The sequence below is a fragment of the Amblyomma mixtum genome, chromosome 10 (assembly GCF_055824585.1).
Source record: "Amblyomma mixtum isolate Tamu chromosome 10, ASM5582458v1, whole genome shotgun sequence".
In the NCBI taxonomy this organism is placed as follows: Eukaryota; Metazoa; Arthropoda; class Arachnida; order Ixodida; family Ixodidae; genus Amblyomma; species Amblyomma mixtum.
Genome location: NC_143021.1, coordinates 45,081,402 through 45,097,482, shown reverse-complemented (window position 1 = coordinate 45,097,482; position 16,081 = coordinate 45,081,402). Strand labels below are relative to the sequence as shown.

Here is a 16,081-nt window from a genome sequence, read left to right as displayed (position 1 = left end):
AAAGTAATTGAAAAACTCATCACTAATCGTCTAACGCACTACCTTCTAAAATTAAGCCTTCTGATGATACTTCATCAGTTCGGACTGTGCCCAAACTATTCCACTGAGCTTGCAATGATAGAATTTACTAACACAATTAAACACTTGATTGATAACAGACTTTGGGTAGCAGCTGTGTTCACTGATTTTACGAAAAATCATATGACACAATATATCATTCTATACTTCTTGGAAAATTTGAATCACTGGGATTTTTGGCCCCAATCTAGCTTCACTACGTAATAGCCTCGCTGACAGAACTCAGATCGTCCAAATATCTAATACCTCTAATTAATCAAGGAGTTCTGCAGAGATCTGTTCTCAGCCTCCTTGTATTGTTAATTTACATTAATGATCTGCGTAAATGCCTTGGCAACACCATATGCATTCTGTATACTGATGACACTGCCACATTTTCCCCTCGAGGTGACCTAACACTGACAATGTAGTGGACTGGTGCTGAAGCAACTGACTGACTTAAAACGAAGCTAATATAATATTTCATTCACAACACAATCAACTTCTCACCGTTCCTGACGTGTACCGTATCATTCTCCCTTCTGTAACATTCCCTGGTATGACACTTGGTTCACATCTAAAATTTAACCTCTACATTAAATCTATTCGCAAAAAAAAAAGCTCCATCTGGTATACGTGCACTAATTAGAGTGTATTAAGAAGTGTGCGGGGATACGGTGGCCGCAACTGGCAAAGGAACAGGGTTAATTGGAGAGACATGGGAGAGGCCTTTGCCCTGCAGTGGGCATAGTGAGGCTGATGATGATGACCATGCCAATGAACCGTGTATTTACTGTGCAATGCCATTATTGGTTGAGTGTTTTTATATAGCATTACGTTCTTTTCGTCCCAGTGTTTCTAAATGCGTAAAATCTGATATGCGTAACCAAATTTTTGCTGTGTTCATTAATTCCAGCTACCCCTGTTTACCGCCTATGCAGTTTTTATATGGCATACTTTTATCTGCTCCGCACAGACAATTAATAGCAGGGGGTCCCCATGACAGTTTCTAATCTGGGACCTCCTTCTGCATTAATTTATGCACTCCATACCTGCACTTCTTTTTCAATGAAACCCGGAACCTGAAACAACTCGATTTAACCAAACTATACCCAGGATTTCTGAACTACAGTGGTTCCAGTGCACAGAGAAGACGGAAGGTCCAAGTATAGGTGGTGCTGTGCAAGTGATATTTGTGGAACCTTACTTCATCAACCACAAGGGATGTGCTGTGAAATAAGCTGATAAAAAATATAGCAGGGCCAAAACCTCCTTGAGTCCCTCAAAGCATTGCATGTGCTGTACTTGTTTAAGGCAGGCATGGAAAAACACAAGCACACCCTGCGTGGGACACACACGAGACACGTCTACTCCCTGAACCCGATGGGAAGCGACCCATCCCTGGTGTCTCCTCACCTGAGGGCCTTGTCGTAGTCCCTGCTGGAGTAGTACTCCTCGGCAATCTGCACCACTGCGGAGGGAAGCAGATGCCTCAGTGCCCGCACAAGCCTACTTCTGCCATGCAAACACCCACACGGAACACATCCCTCGGGATGGGGCCACACTCCTCCTCCTGCACCCAATTCACTGCATGCTGTTCGCACAGAGCAGCCAGGACGGCACATCAGGTGCCTGCAATGGCCATTCCGTACGTGGTGACGCCGCTCTTGCCTACCACACCCTGAAAAGATGGGAACTGGCCACTCTCGAACGCCAATTCGCTCAAAGCATTTCGCTAGACTGAACTTGATCAACACAACTGAGCCCACAGATATAGTAACAAATGCTCGCTCATTAAAGGGGCCCTCCGACATACACAAAGCACTGAGCACTAGTCGTAAAATGTAATGAAATACCCAGTAAACTGTGCAGGTAGTCACAGTCTAATTTTCTTAAACTCAATGCTAGCAAAACCAAAGCGACATTTCACGCCCACAATAAGGTTTTTAAGACGAACAGTACACTACGATATTTAGGCCAACCTACTGAACTTGTCAAACGACTTGAATAAACAGCGCGAACGAAGACGAGCACAAAAGACAAGACATTTTCTTGTCTTTTGTGCTCGTCTTCGTTCGCGCTGTTTATTCAAGATGCTTAGCCAACTAGCCCGACAAAACGTGTTGTCAAACGACATAGAATTCTAGGCGTAACGTTTCACAGCGATTTGAGCTGGAACAGTCATATCGGTCACATCTGTAAAAAACTGTCGTTGCTGGCGCACTATCCCGCTGCCGAATGTCACTGCCTGTAAAAGCTAGGCTTCAAGTATATTATGCCTTACTTTTCTCTCAAATAAACTACTGCAACCTAGTTTGGGCCACCACAACACAAACCAACATAAACAAAATCAGTGTCCTTCAAAAGGAAATTATGCTCCAGATAGCAAGTACTGATCCTGGCTCGACCACCACCGATAGTTTTGCTGACTACAATATTGTTGTGTCCCCGTATTGCTTTTGTGTGTGTGCGCCCCCTCCTAACGACCACTCGCATTCCCCTCCTAACGACCACTCAATCCTCCTCCTAACGACCACGACAGTTGCCCCTCGTCGCACGCTGTCACCAGATGCCCCCCCACGGTGCGCCCCCGCCCCCTCCTCCTGTTCTGGGAAGCCACTCCCTGCCGTGGACGCTTCTCCACTCCCTCCTTTCTTCGGGCGGCCAGTTCGGCTCCTGCCTCGGTCGACGCTGGTCGCACCCTCTTCGGCTTTAAATAAACGAAGTCTAAAAGTACCGTGTGCGTCTTTCGCTGCATTCAACACAGCGACCGGACACGACAAATATTATCCGAATTCATCACTTTTATGAGTATTGCATCTTAGAGTCATTTCTCTTTTCCACAAAAGAGTTCCAATCATTTTTTAAATGTGTGTCTTCATTCACTCGCCATGAACCCAATGTTGCTACCCTTAACATCGACCCTTCGCTCATTTCTCATTTTCGCACCAATTATAAATTGCAGTCCATAAAGCATGATCTACCTGTTATATTAAATCACCATAAAGATATGAATAAATTTTCGTGCGAAAAGCTACTCAAATAATTCAGTAAACTGTGATTGCCTTCTGCCTCACATTTTTTTTTTGGTTTATAACTTTGCATATGTGTCCTCTTTTGTGTAGTTTGTACCGTATTTACTCGCATAATAGGCGCACTCGCATAATAGGCGCACCCCTAGTTTGGTCGCGAAAAATCAGATTTTTTTATTTCCGCGCATAATAGGCGCCCCCCGAACTTGGCACTGTGATCAATACTGTGTTTACACGATTGCAGGCCGACGCCTCGCCGCCCCCCACCCCCAATCTTTATTTTAACAAAGTTTTTGCTGAACTGACTACTGGTCCACACTAGTGCTGCTGCCGTCGCAGCTGCTGCGGACCCACAGCACGTACAACATCACGTAGAACAGCCGCACTCAGTTTTCAGGGATGCTCACTTTAAACGTCTGTTTGGAAAGTTTCATCTCCAGCCCGAAACGTTCCCGACTTAGGCCCGCGAAAACCTCGGCGCCTGGAGTCACGTACGAAAATTTAGGCACGCCACAGACGCAACTGCCACACTTCTCGGCCACGTCGAGTTTCCGACCTGCCGCACGCTTGCCGTGTTCGAGAGCAAACTCCCAGCCGTGTAGCTATTAAGGTGCTTGCCCGTCGAGCTAAAACAGCAACGCTCGACGGCAAAGCCACAAACCTCGATGGACTACGCGCTACCGCAGATCCCGGCACTTGATAGCAACAACAACAAAAAAAAACCTGGAGCTGGTAATGCTGATGGCGATTAGATAGTGAACGCTCGCGGCGGAAGAAAACATTGATGATGATGATAAGCTTGGCCTCGGGCGCCCTTCGTGGGCGGCGTCTGGAAGCTCCTTTGCGCGTGTGTCGCCTCCGCGATCAAGCGCCCGTTGCGCGCAGCCGGAGCTGATCGCGGAGGCCTCGACGCGTGCATTTCAAAGGTTATTCCCGCGTGGGTCGTGGAAAGTTTTGGTGCGGCCCTTGCACGTTTTTTTTTTAATATTTTCTTCGGGGAAAATCGGGGTGCGGCCCGTACACGAGTGCGTTTATGCGGTATGTTCAATTTTGCGAGTCGAAAAATTTCAGGAAATTTTACCCCGCGTAATAGGCGCACCCCGAACTTTGAGCCGGATTTTCTGGAAAAAAGTGCGCCTATTATGCGAGTAAATACGGTATATACGTATTTACTTTTTATATGTACACACTCTGTTTAAACTCTGTTTAAATTTGTACTGCATAGCATTTCTCTGTATATACCTACCTCCTGTCAGTACTCTGTAAACGTCTCCGGGACTCAGTCAAGGCTCAGTCGGTCCTTTTAGCCCGGAGAACGTTCCAGTGTATAACTGGAGAATAAATTGAATTGAATTGAAATTCATAACTAAATAGTTTCTAGGCGCAAAAAACAGACCAGACACATAGGTAGGTGACAGGACAAAGCGCCAGTCCTGCGCTTCGTCCTGTCACCTACCTATGTGTCTCGTCTGTTTTTTGCGCCTAATAACTATTTAATTATGAACCAAAACCCAGCAGCAAGTGCTCTTAGACTGAATTGAAATTCTTTGTATGCTGTGAGTCCTGAATGCCCAAAGAGATCGCCGAAATATTTAATATTTTAATCCTTTGCAGAAGTGCTCGTTTTGAGCCGATGGTGTCGCAACGCAGTGGCCATTTTCGGCAGTGGAAATGGGGTGGCATGCAGATTGGGTGCTGCCTCTCTGGTTGGTTGTGTGTCCTGTTTGCATATCGTTCCTTTATACTCGCAGTATGGATCCAAAATATTATGCCTCTGAGTACTCAAAGCTTTCTGCATGCCACAAAAATGGGACAGAAGCAGAGAAAGAAAACGGAAACTAACAAGAGTAACGTCAGGGGCGACACTTTCCATTTCACTTCAAACCTTCGTAGGGGCCAGTGCTGCTCAAAACACTGGTTCAAACCACACCAAGAAGGAAGTGAAAAAAAAAAAAAAGCCAGTTGACGCACCTTGTCCACAAATGTAGAGAGACAGGAGGTGAGTTTGGGCGGACACTGCCGACAGCCTGCCCTGACTGTGGTGCCGCGTACACGGGGGACGACACCGTCAAAATGCGCGGCTGCCTACAGCCCCGGCAAAGCAACAACTGCATGCATGCTTTCGCTGCGTGTGTGCTAGGCGCAGTTCTGACTGGTAGAGCCCAATCTCGGCACTGGGCGAGTGAACTGCGCGAGTGAAATGCATTTTCATCTGATCTTTTCATTTTGAATTTTCAAAGTGGAATGACTTTCATTCGCATGCTCTGATAATTCTTTCCGCACTGGTCTCTTGAACACATGATGAATCTACTGAGGAAATCATCGCAGTGCCCCTTTCAGAGCAAAGGCAGTTCGGGCGTCAACGTACGTACCAGAGCAAAGGCACTGCGAGTCTCTGCAGCCACAGGACTCATGGCAACGCAAGTGTGCACCGTCCAAACAGAGACCAAAGTACATCTCCCTGGCAAGTGCATGGGTGGCTGGGCACATGACAGCCCGTCATTTGGTGCCTCCATCTGGCAAATAGGTCCAGCAAATAGGTGTTTAACATAAGGCTTGTCGCCTTATGTTTCCTTTTTTGCAAGTTTAGATAAGGCTTCTTGAAAATGTCTTCCAACACACGTTTTTTGCTTTCGCCATGTCACCGCTGCTGATGTAAAGGTGGCTGAGGCTTTGTCAAGCTGCGGAGATAGCAGCTTTTACTTTCGCTCATTGTATCGAGTGGTGAAAGTAAACATGATTATTATTATTATTATTATTATTATTATTATTATTATTATTATTATTATTATAGCTCTCCAGGCATCAACAGAAATGTTTGCAGCCACAAGCGTCGCACACATTTTTAAATATTCACCTACGCGAGCTGGCTTTGAGGGCAGCCTCACTTGGCACAGTACAACAGGCACGGTGCGTGTTGCACCCCGTGTCGCCCCGCCAACCACCTTCGTCTGCCAACATGGTGGTGTGCCACTGACCGGATGTCTACAATGAGCGCATCCACAGTTCCATTCTCCACACAGGTTTCCCAAACAGAGAGACCCAGAGTAGGGTCTGCACAGTTGCTGTGGAAAGCATCCCAATTGGCGTCAGGTGCAGCCTCAATCCGCTTGCTTTACGCTAGGCCGATCCCTGTTGCCCTGAATGTGCTAGTAATGCGTCCGCTGCACCCAGGCCTACCTCACTGAGTTGCAAAATATACAAAACAACAAAATACAAAATACAGTAGAACCCCGTTCATGCGTTTTTCACCGGACCGGGGAAAAAAAACGTAACAGCCGGGAAAACGCAACAGTGAGGAAAGCACCGAAAATTAATGAAAACAGTGCAGCTTTGACTTGAAACAATTTATTTCCGCAAATTGACCCTAGGACTTTAAAAAATTGAGAATGGTGGATTGCAGTTTCTTTCGCTCGCTGGAAAGAACAACGCGTTTCTCAATAGCCAAGGCCACATTGCTGTCAGCGTCGCTTTGCGGTGCGGCCACACCGCACGCAGCAGTGCTGTGCAGTTCACGCGCTCACTGCAGTCCACGCTGAAGCGACGTTGTGCACAGCGTCAAGCACTGAAATGTTCGTAGGCTGCTCGCCGCGCTGCTCCGCGTAGGCCGCCCTGACTGCCTGTCGACTGCGTTTAGTATGTCCAGCTTTTCCTCAAGGGGAAGCGCCTTCCGCTTACGCAACGCTATCACCCCATCAAAGCACGATAAAGATGTTGTTGAGACTGAGAGAAGAATGAAAAGGAAATTGCACGGGCCTGCCGACTGGCTCCAGCCGAGCCACCACCGCTGTCACTTGCAGATAGAGGAGAGTTAAAAGATAAGAGGAAAGAGTGAAAGAAAAGAACAGACGTGCGGCGTCGCAACAACTGCGTCCGCCGAAGCGGACGCTGGCTGAGAAAAACAGATAAGCGACCGCAGCCGCGCACCTCCTCGTCACCACCTCCCACTCCCACGATAAAGATCGCGGCATTCGGCGTTCGCGAGGCAGATAGCCATCTAGTGGCGGCCTCTCCAACTCGCGTGCAGCTTCTTGCAGCCAGTTCCGTAGCCAAGCCTGGCCAAGATTCGTCAAAAATCAAAATGGCGGTTGGAGCGCATTGCCCGGGCGCGTTCGGGGAGCCCAGTTGCGACGTATCATGCGGGATCGTTTCCTCGGCTACAACGTAACAGCGGGGTTCCCAATACATTGGATCCTATGGAAGCTATGCCGGGACCCGAAGAAAACGACGTAACAGCCGGGAAAACGCAGCAGTGAGGAACGTAACAGCGGGGTTCTACTGTATACAACAAAATACTCCCCATGTGGTCGATGGGTGGCACCATCTGTCGTAAACACCACAAATCAAAAATGCTTTTCTCGTAATAGTTACCAAAAACTTGTGATAAAAGTGTGTGCTACTGACAAGAAAACATCTTTTTCAGTGATCATGTGCACTCGGACAAAATAAAATGTCGCAAAACACGAGAACAGTAGGTGTAGGAGAACAATTTGTGGATGCATTTCAAGCATGTGGCTGTGTCTGGGCAATGGAGAGAAAGTGAATGTGCAAATGTAGGTACCTATACCGGAACTCTAACTGCAGCAAGCTCAGGGAAACCAGTGCAGCTGCATGAACTTTGACTGTCACCTCTGCAGCACAGAGGCACTCAGTTGGTGGCACATTAGAGGCAGCATTGAGACACTTACCGTATTTTCCGGTGTATAAGACGCGGCTTTTTTTTTTTCAAACATCTTGTTGATGCATCCTATACAAGGGTGCGTCTTATACGCTAATTTTTCCTTAATTTTGCGAGTCAAGAAATTACTCAGGCTCTTGTTCAAGTTTTTTTCACCGAAAAAATATCACTACCAATGACGCGGTTGTAACACGGTTAATACTTCAATACGTGGACCGCCATGAGCCACTTTTTTTAAGTGAACTTATTCATGAAACGACGGGGATGACGACTTCCTGGATCACAAACACGCACCGTTTCGGAGGCCCCAAGCGAAAGTAATGTGAAATGCCAAAAGATGGCGACAAACACGCTTCTCGACATTGTCAGGACAAGCCAAGACAAGCCGGCATTCTTTTTTAGCCACCCTTTGTAACTTTCTTTGCTCCGTGTATGTAGTGAGAAGAGAATGTGTCAGCTGTGTTGCCTCCAGAAATGGGCGAACTTTTTGATAGCACATTCGAAGATGAAGACTTCGAAGGTTTTAAGCAGAAATAAAATGTTATGGACATATGGGAGAGCTCTTCCGTTCTTTCTTTCTTCTAAAACGTGAGCGGGTATGGCGTGAGTGTTGTCTTTTTCGATCACTTAACGTTTGCTTAAAAATTTCTCACCGGTATGGTGAATTTCGTGATGGTCATGCAAGCGTCTTTAATTAAGCCTCACTAGCCTAACTGGCTAAATTGGGGTGCGTCTTATATACCAACTTTTTCAATGACAGCCTGCATATATGGCATGTGCGTCTTATACAGGGGTGCGTCTTATACACTGGAAAATACGGTATATGCCCAACAAGCCCAGGCAGCAGAGCTCTGCACACAGCTGCCTCAAAACAACCTTCCCCTGTCGATCTCCCTGACGGCTGCTCTACTGCACTGAACTAGAAGCACTCTTCTAGGCAATGGTCACAATCATAATGCAACTGCGCTCAGCCTCCCCAAGGCAGCGATTTAATTACAGCACGCACAACGTACAACCACGGACTGGCTGTGAGGCCTGCCATAGCGCAACGTCAATATCCACGCCTGGGGCTCTTTCAAAACAAGCCAGTGCAGTCCCCGACCGATTCTTCTGCATCCAGTGGGAAGCTGACAAACGGTCCGGATTATCGCACACTCCGAAAAATCCATCAACTTCAAAAAGATCACTTGACTGAGCTGAAAAATGGCTCACTTCACTGTAACGAGTTAGTGGACCGAGCAATGCCGAGAGGCGGACCGGCTCGGCGGTCGCCATCAACGGCTAGGCTCCAAGAGACGGACGATGATGCACCGCGCTCCACTGTGCAACGAACAACTGCTCCTAGAGCTGTGTCCTTTTTATTGCCTTGCTGCCTCGCAAGTTCTATCCCGTCGGCACCTGGTGGCGCCACAAAACAAACATGAAACCGAAACTGTAACATTCACCAGTTCCCACGTCGCGACAGTACTGCACTGTGCTTGAGTCATGACCTCGCGTATGGTGCGACAGGGCCTGCCATAGCAAAGCATGGGGGCAATGACCAGCATCGTCTCAGCCCTTTTCAACACCAGGGAGCTGACCCCATCTGAATCCCCTCAGGTCAGGCCAACCTGTTCTCCCATTTTGAGGCCCAACAACAGTCCCAGCCACTCACTGAGGTGCCTCTTCATGCGGGGGCAGCGGTACTTCTTGAACTGGGCCACAGCGCTGCTCAGCAGGGGAACCACCAGGGCCTGCACCAGTGCAGGCACACAATCAGCCCAGCCCCAGTGGCCACCACGGGCAATCGATAGGCAATTGGTTCCCAGAAAAATATGAAAGGTACAAAAAAAACCTACACTTCAACCAGCATGATGGAAATAGAATGAGCTTTCAGAACATACTTTGTCTGAAAACAATTGGCAAACAAACAAAATAATTTAACATTTAGAAAAAATTGTAATGACAAGGCAATATGCCTTGGGCAAAAAATATTAGACATTCTGGAACAACAAAATGTTCCCAATGCATTCATTAACTAGCCACACAAAGTTCAAGTTGGTTTGCCGCAGTGGCTCAGTGGTTATGGCGCTCGGCTGCTGGCCCCAAAGATGCAGGTTCGATTCCGGCCATGGCGGTCTGATTTCGATGGAGGCGAAATTCTAGGGGCCCGTGTACTGTGCGATGTCAGCAGTGCATGTTAAAGAACCCCAAGTGGTCGAAATTTCCGGAGCCCTTCACTACGGCGTCCCTCATAGCCCGAGTCGCTTTGGGTCGTTAAACCCAAATAAACCAAACCAAACCAAAGTTCGAGCTTATGACACAAACATTTTTTGAGCTAGAATTTTTTTTTTCTGACACTACATGAAAAAATACATTTTCAAACTGTGTTTGACATAAATTTATCGCTGTTATTAAAAATTTTCAAAGTAAAATGTAGTATATCAAAATATAGCTTGATAGATGACATGTACTTTTCAACATTAGTTCCAGCTAACAATATTTCTAAAGAATGAGCAAAATTGCAGAAGCACAGAAAGTACCATTTGTGACCATCTATGCACATGAAAACTGCAAAAGGTAATGCAGTGGTACCTCCTTATAACGTTGGTCAAATGTTTAGGGGAATCCCCCAAGGTGGAGTAGATTTGTAATAAGGGAGTAATTACTCACTGGCATCCACCTAAGCACAGCCATACGGCTGCGCTTGGGTGGATGTCAACGAGTAATTACTTGTTTATAGCAATTAGGTAATAAGTATAAAATGGCTTGACACAGCCAAAATTTGCATTATAAAGCATCTCCAAAAACTAACGCTTGAGATGAGTCAGCCAAAGAACTTTTGACATCAGGTGGGTTGGCTCTTCTACAACACAGCCCTGCAATGGTCAAAGGGTGCCTGGCTCGTATTACAGCAGTGCAGTATAAAAAACTGGACAACTGTCCCCACCACAGGAACAGAGGATGGCTGCTACCAGAAGTGACCCTGTCACTGGTTCCGGGCTGCGTACCACCTCGCTACGAGCTGTTTGCACTATCGTACCTTTTGTGGCACTGTTGGCAAAAGTGGCACTTGCCACTCCACCACTCTGCACTTGTGCAGTGGGGCAAAGCCTGCCACCCGAGCGGGCACAGCTTGGCACTCGGCAGGTCGATTTATCCGTTTCGTGGCAAACCGTGTTAGACGTATATAAAGTCATGTGTTTCTCGAAAAATGTTCAGGAACATTTTGATATATCCAATAATTCCTAACATGCATGTTTGCTACAAGCAGTTTTGAGTGTAAATTGCTTGAAAATGCGACACAGTGGTTTGATTTTATTAGAAACCATTTCACCAGACGCTTTGTAAGATTTAGGACCAATTTGAAGACATCCACACCTTTCACAAACAGCTCTGAGCTATTACGAAGTGTCAATCTGAGGTCAGCACCCTAATTTGTATTTTTTTTTTGGGCAGGTGGAAGTAAATCTTGGGCATATGATGTCGAGCCACCAGACATACAATTCATTACATCAGCGCAATCCATAAAAGAGCTCCATGAGCGCAAAAACAGAAAAGAAGTGGAGCCTACGGGCAGCCAGGTGCTGAGGTTGTGCAGCGTCTTCGTCAAATTCCAACGACAGAATCGCATGAAGCTGGATTTTTCTGAGCGCATGCCGTCTCTGCGGCTGACGCCGCACCGCGAGCATACTGCACCAGACCCTTAAGGCGTTTCAAAAACCACCGCCTCATGACAAAAATACAAACTACACAAGAAACCAAAGTAGAAAGTCTAAACAACTAGATAGCGCAAAAAATCCTCAACTGTCCCGGCACTGCTCAAATCGTGCTTAAAATCCATCGGTGGCAACGGAAGAGTTAAGAAAGCCCTTTCTTAACTCTGCAAGAAAGAAAAGAGCACACCACTTGCCAACAACTGTGTCCCCAGGAGATACACTGCCAGCTCAGGGCCAAGAAAAAGTGCCACCCAAAGAAGGCAAAAGCGCGCCGATGTTTGGTTATGGCGAATTCCCCTCACTGATCCGGATTGGGGTTTGCGAGTTTTTGGCGCAACTTGGTCCGCAACAGAGCGCTCTCACTTGACCCACCGAGAGTTAGCTGCAACTCCAAGGGCCAAGCCGCACTTCCCTGTTTTCAGTGTGGTCCAAGACAGTTAACTCGGGTGCCTGTTTACATTCCGATGTCAAAACGAAGAGTGACAGTGCTCGCCTCGATTAATTCCGAAGGCCCACTGACCAGTGCTGCCAGTGATGTTTTTTTAGAGGTGAACCCACTGGCTGCTGGGCCCCCCGTTCTTGTGTGGTGCTCTGCGTGGAAATTTTCTCGCCACGTGAACGCATGTGGCGCTGAACAACATTCATGATAAATTTCGCTAAACATGTCGTAAAAAAGCAATGCTTTATTACCTTCACAACTGCACACTCACGCTCAATATGACTTTCATGTATGGAATGCCTTTAAGCATACAGGATGTGAAGTGCAACTTGACATTCCCATCAACTCTCATGTTTTTTGCCCTCAGCCTCTATCTCGTTAAGTGGGTTGGAAAATGAGCCCACACTCTTCCCACTGGTGCAGCAGCCAGAGGTGGGTTTTGTCGACTGGGCAAGAACCCCACAGATCTCCTCTGCCAGAATGTCCATGATGCAAAAGGGTTTTTTCTACCCTCCCTCATAACAAAGAAGGATGCCACAATCCACTCCGCCCATATCTCGATAAACCGGCAACTCTTCTTTCCTGTATCGGTGCCACGTTTAAAGCATACTTACCTGCTTCTGTAACGGCCGTGATCCCTCGTGAAAAGAGAGCTTTGCATTCACCTTTTTGCACTTCGCACTTTTTGAATTCCTTCAGCACATTCTTGAGACGAACTCTGCCTGCAGCATTCAACCCAGCTTCTTGAGGGTGACGAAAGAGCATTGGTACCACTATCCAGTGTGTGGCCATCAGACAGACGACTGCTCCGAATCTTGCTTGTTTTGAGGGGTTGAACTGTACATATGACAACCGACCACGAAGGTTTTCTTATGGATGATAAGCTGTGCCAACAGGACTTTAGTATGTCGTTGAGCACACGCTGTATCTTCCACAGCTTGTCTTCATTTTGAGGAAGGCTGTTATCGCAAAAATGAAGCTAATGCGACAATGCCCAAATACGCTGCCCGGGCATAACCAAAGCGAAAAACGGTGTACTTATAATATGCTTTGTTGACCAGTTTGACTCATCAACACACACATGGCAAAATAGGCCTTCATTTCATCGACAGTCATTTCCTGCCAAGCGGGATCGGGTTGCAGTTCGCAAGCAAAGGTGTTTGTGTGCAACGCTATCAAATCAAATCTTTATTTTCCTTGGAATAAGGATGGGGCAGTTGCAAAAAGCTGCTTGAAGTATCATGTTCCAAACCTCCTCTCCAAGCAGAGTGTCAAACATTCACAAAGCACTGGGATCCCCTACTTGTAGTTGGATGGATCTCTTGATGCTTGACCAGTGAATGGAAGCTTGACAATGGTTTCCTTTCTGCCATTCCCTTCCCACTCCTGATCTTCCAGTTTTCGCGCCTTTGGAGATGGTGGTGAAAAGTCCAATACATCTTCTTCTGAACACACATCCTCATCAACATCACTATCACTGCAGAGTTGGAACCTCCATCATATTGCCACACTGCTGACACTCTGCCGGCGCCACCTGGTAGCCGAACCTTGTCTCCCAGCACGTGGCCGAGCGTCTTCTTTGTCTTGAATGAGCTTGGCCGTTCGGCGAGCCTCGTCCTAGAAAACGGCTGTGCTTCCCGCTGCATTTGTCGGTGACAATATAGCACAGCGTCATCTTCGCAGACATCAATCTCGGCATCCCTGTCGAACACAAGTTGAGGAATTTCTGCTTCAGTCAAACTACAGCACCTCTGTGACGCCATAGTGATCACACAACGAGACAGCAAATTTTTTTGCCCGTAAAAAAAAAAAAAGCGCCACCATCAGATTGTGCACAACTATATCCACCTGGTGCAAATACATTAAGCAAAATGTTAAAAAAAGTTTGTGCTGCCATCTATGAAACATCGTGAGAAACAGCCTTTCTCCCAGCAGCCGGCGAATCACCGGTCAGAGCGACTTTTGCCTCGTCCCTCATGGTCGATGGATCATGAAGCCAATGGGTTAAAAGAGTGTTTCTTGAATCACCTCACAAACGGTCGAAAAATTTCCAGCTACATCGACACCGGCGCAATGACCCACATGCAGGGCATGCAGCACTCATTCCCGGTTGTCACTAGGCACGGCAAAATGGTGTGCATCTCCCAAGCTAGGTGCAACTGAACTGTCGTCCAGCTAGTCAAGGTGCAGACAGATGCCACGCCCAACTTCCAGAACCAATTACGCACCAGAGATTCCGTTGGGCTCACGCTTCGCTGCTCGATCAGGACTGCAGATTTGGTTGCTCTGGCGCACAGTCATCACCCTGCTCCAGATCGACCAGTGGGATTCGCCATTAGGCAATGCTAGTGTTGCCAAGGCTGCATTTGTTAGGTGTGCGCAAATATTGATAATTTCGAATATTTGGTCGAACACTTAGCTGCCTTGATGAATAGTATAGTAAATGATTTGATATTCGATTTGATCCGAATGTTTGCCATTCGAAAAAGCGAGGTATTTGTCTCTGACTGAATAATGTACAGCAAAAGCTCATTAATCGAATTCCATGGGGCCGCTAAGCCAGTTCGAATTAACTGAAATTCCAAATAATGAAAGTGAGCCCAAATGGATGCGTTTGAAACCGGGGGACATGAAAAACATTTATTTAGAAAAAAAAATTGGTTATCACTTTCTGCCACTTCTCTCCGAGGGCTACAGTCTTCCAGTGCGCGAATGCGATGCAGGGAGTCCTGTTCCCCTCTTCGAAGCTGAAGGCGCGTGATATTCAACGCTTCCACTGCTTCTGCCATGCGGAGAGATGCCGTCTGGGCCACACTGCTTGCCACTAACTCCAGCAACAACGTCCTCATCACTCAGGGCACCACACACTGCTGCACCGCTATCCACTTGAATGTAATCAGCCAAACTGGTGTCCTCAAGAGCAGCGCCCATGGGCAGGGGTTCCTGTCGTCACAGCTTTCCAGCAGGCAGCAAAGCCACAGTGGTGGAAGCAGTTCGTGACTGTGGACAGCAATGTGATGCTCCAGCTTTTCTGGTTTCCCGTGCACAAAGTCATGGCTGATCTGCAGAGCTGCAGTCGTGTGGTGGCTTTCAGCTCGGTGTCGACCTTGTGTGCCGAGCAGTTATCTATGGCGAGCAGAACTGGTCGCTCCATACTTCAGCAACCGCTTCTTGAACAACTCGCCCATCATCCATGCCTTGCAGTGCCTTCTGTCGGCAGTGTTCTACGGCTTATGTGCCTTCAGGACCACAAAAGGTGGGACCTCCTCCGTCCCGGTCATATCCATGGCAACCACAACGGTAATCCACTCACTGCTCGGCCAGCACAGATGCTCCCTTTGAAAGTTCTGTGCAGCAACAAAGCTGTCTCATCAGGCACTGAATATACCCTATGCAGAGTAATTATACAGGGCCCCGCTTCACCATGCTGCACTGCTTCCGCGTCCACTTCCTCCAGACAACACCCAGAAGACAAGAGTGTCTGTCCCTGAAGCCATCCTTCAGAGGTGACACATTCATGCACAGGGCAAAATCAGCTACCTTTGACACAATATACTTTGCTTATCGTAGCCTTTCTCTGCTGCTGACAAAAACGTCTGCTTCGTAAGCAACCTCGATGGTCTTTTTATTGCGACAACATGCTTGGCAGAATCCCTGCCCTTTCCTGGTCTTCCCTTCATCCACTTCAAGTAGAGTCGCCACTTTCTCCTTCACCATCTTGGCGCAGTGAACACATCTCATCGACACGAGCTCACAGCAAGCAGCATGCAAAGCTAGTGCTCACAAGTCACAACACAATAACATGGCCTGGCACACTAAACGTTGCCTCTCAAAGGACTCGCCGCACAAAAGAACCGGTGGGTACTTGTTCCGGATAGCCAACACGACGCCAATGATGCCCCGATGGTTGTGCCACCTATCGTTGAGCCATGAAAGCTTCAAACGGTGGTTTTCAACAACGACCCTTGATGGCGTGCAGTTCGAATTATGGGTGCCGGCACCAATTTTTGAGCGAATTAACAAGCGCTACACACAGACATGCTATATTTGTCTGGGTTACTTGCCTGAATCGATCATAAAAAGTAGCATATTAGGATTGTCTGTGGCGACGATAAAGGAAATCAAGTCGTTCTGTCAGTGATCGCACCGGTGGCGCCACCCCATTTGTCGACTGTGG

The 16,081-nt window shown here is 47.5% G+C and overlaps 1 protein-coding gene across 3 annotated transcripts in view; it reads right to left on the bottom strand.

Moving 5' to 3' along the window:
* gry (trafficking protein particle complex subunit 11 gry) overlaps positions 1-16,081 on the bottom strand; it is a 175,429-nt gene that overhangs the window by 81,937 nt on the left and 77,411 nt on the right. For all 3 annotated transcript variants that reach the window (XM_089564051.1, XM_089564050.1, XM_089564049.1), the window contains exons 12-13: positions 9,422-9,500; positions 1,474-1,528 (exon numbers count right to left, since the gene is read on the bottom strand). In XM_089564051.1, coding sequence (XP_089420177.1) covers positions 1,474-1,528; positions 9,422-9,500 — 134 coding nt within the window. The remainder of the gene's footprint in view (positions 1-1,473; positions 1,529-9,421; positions 9,501-16,081) is intronic.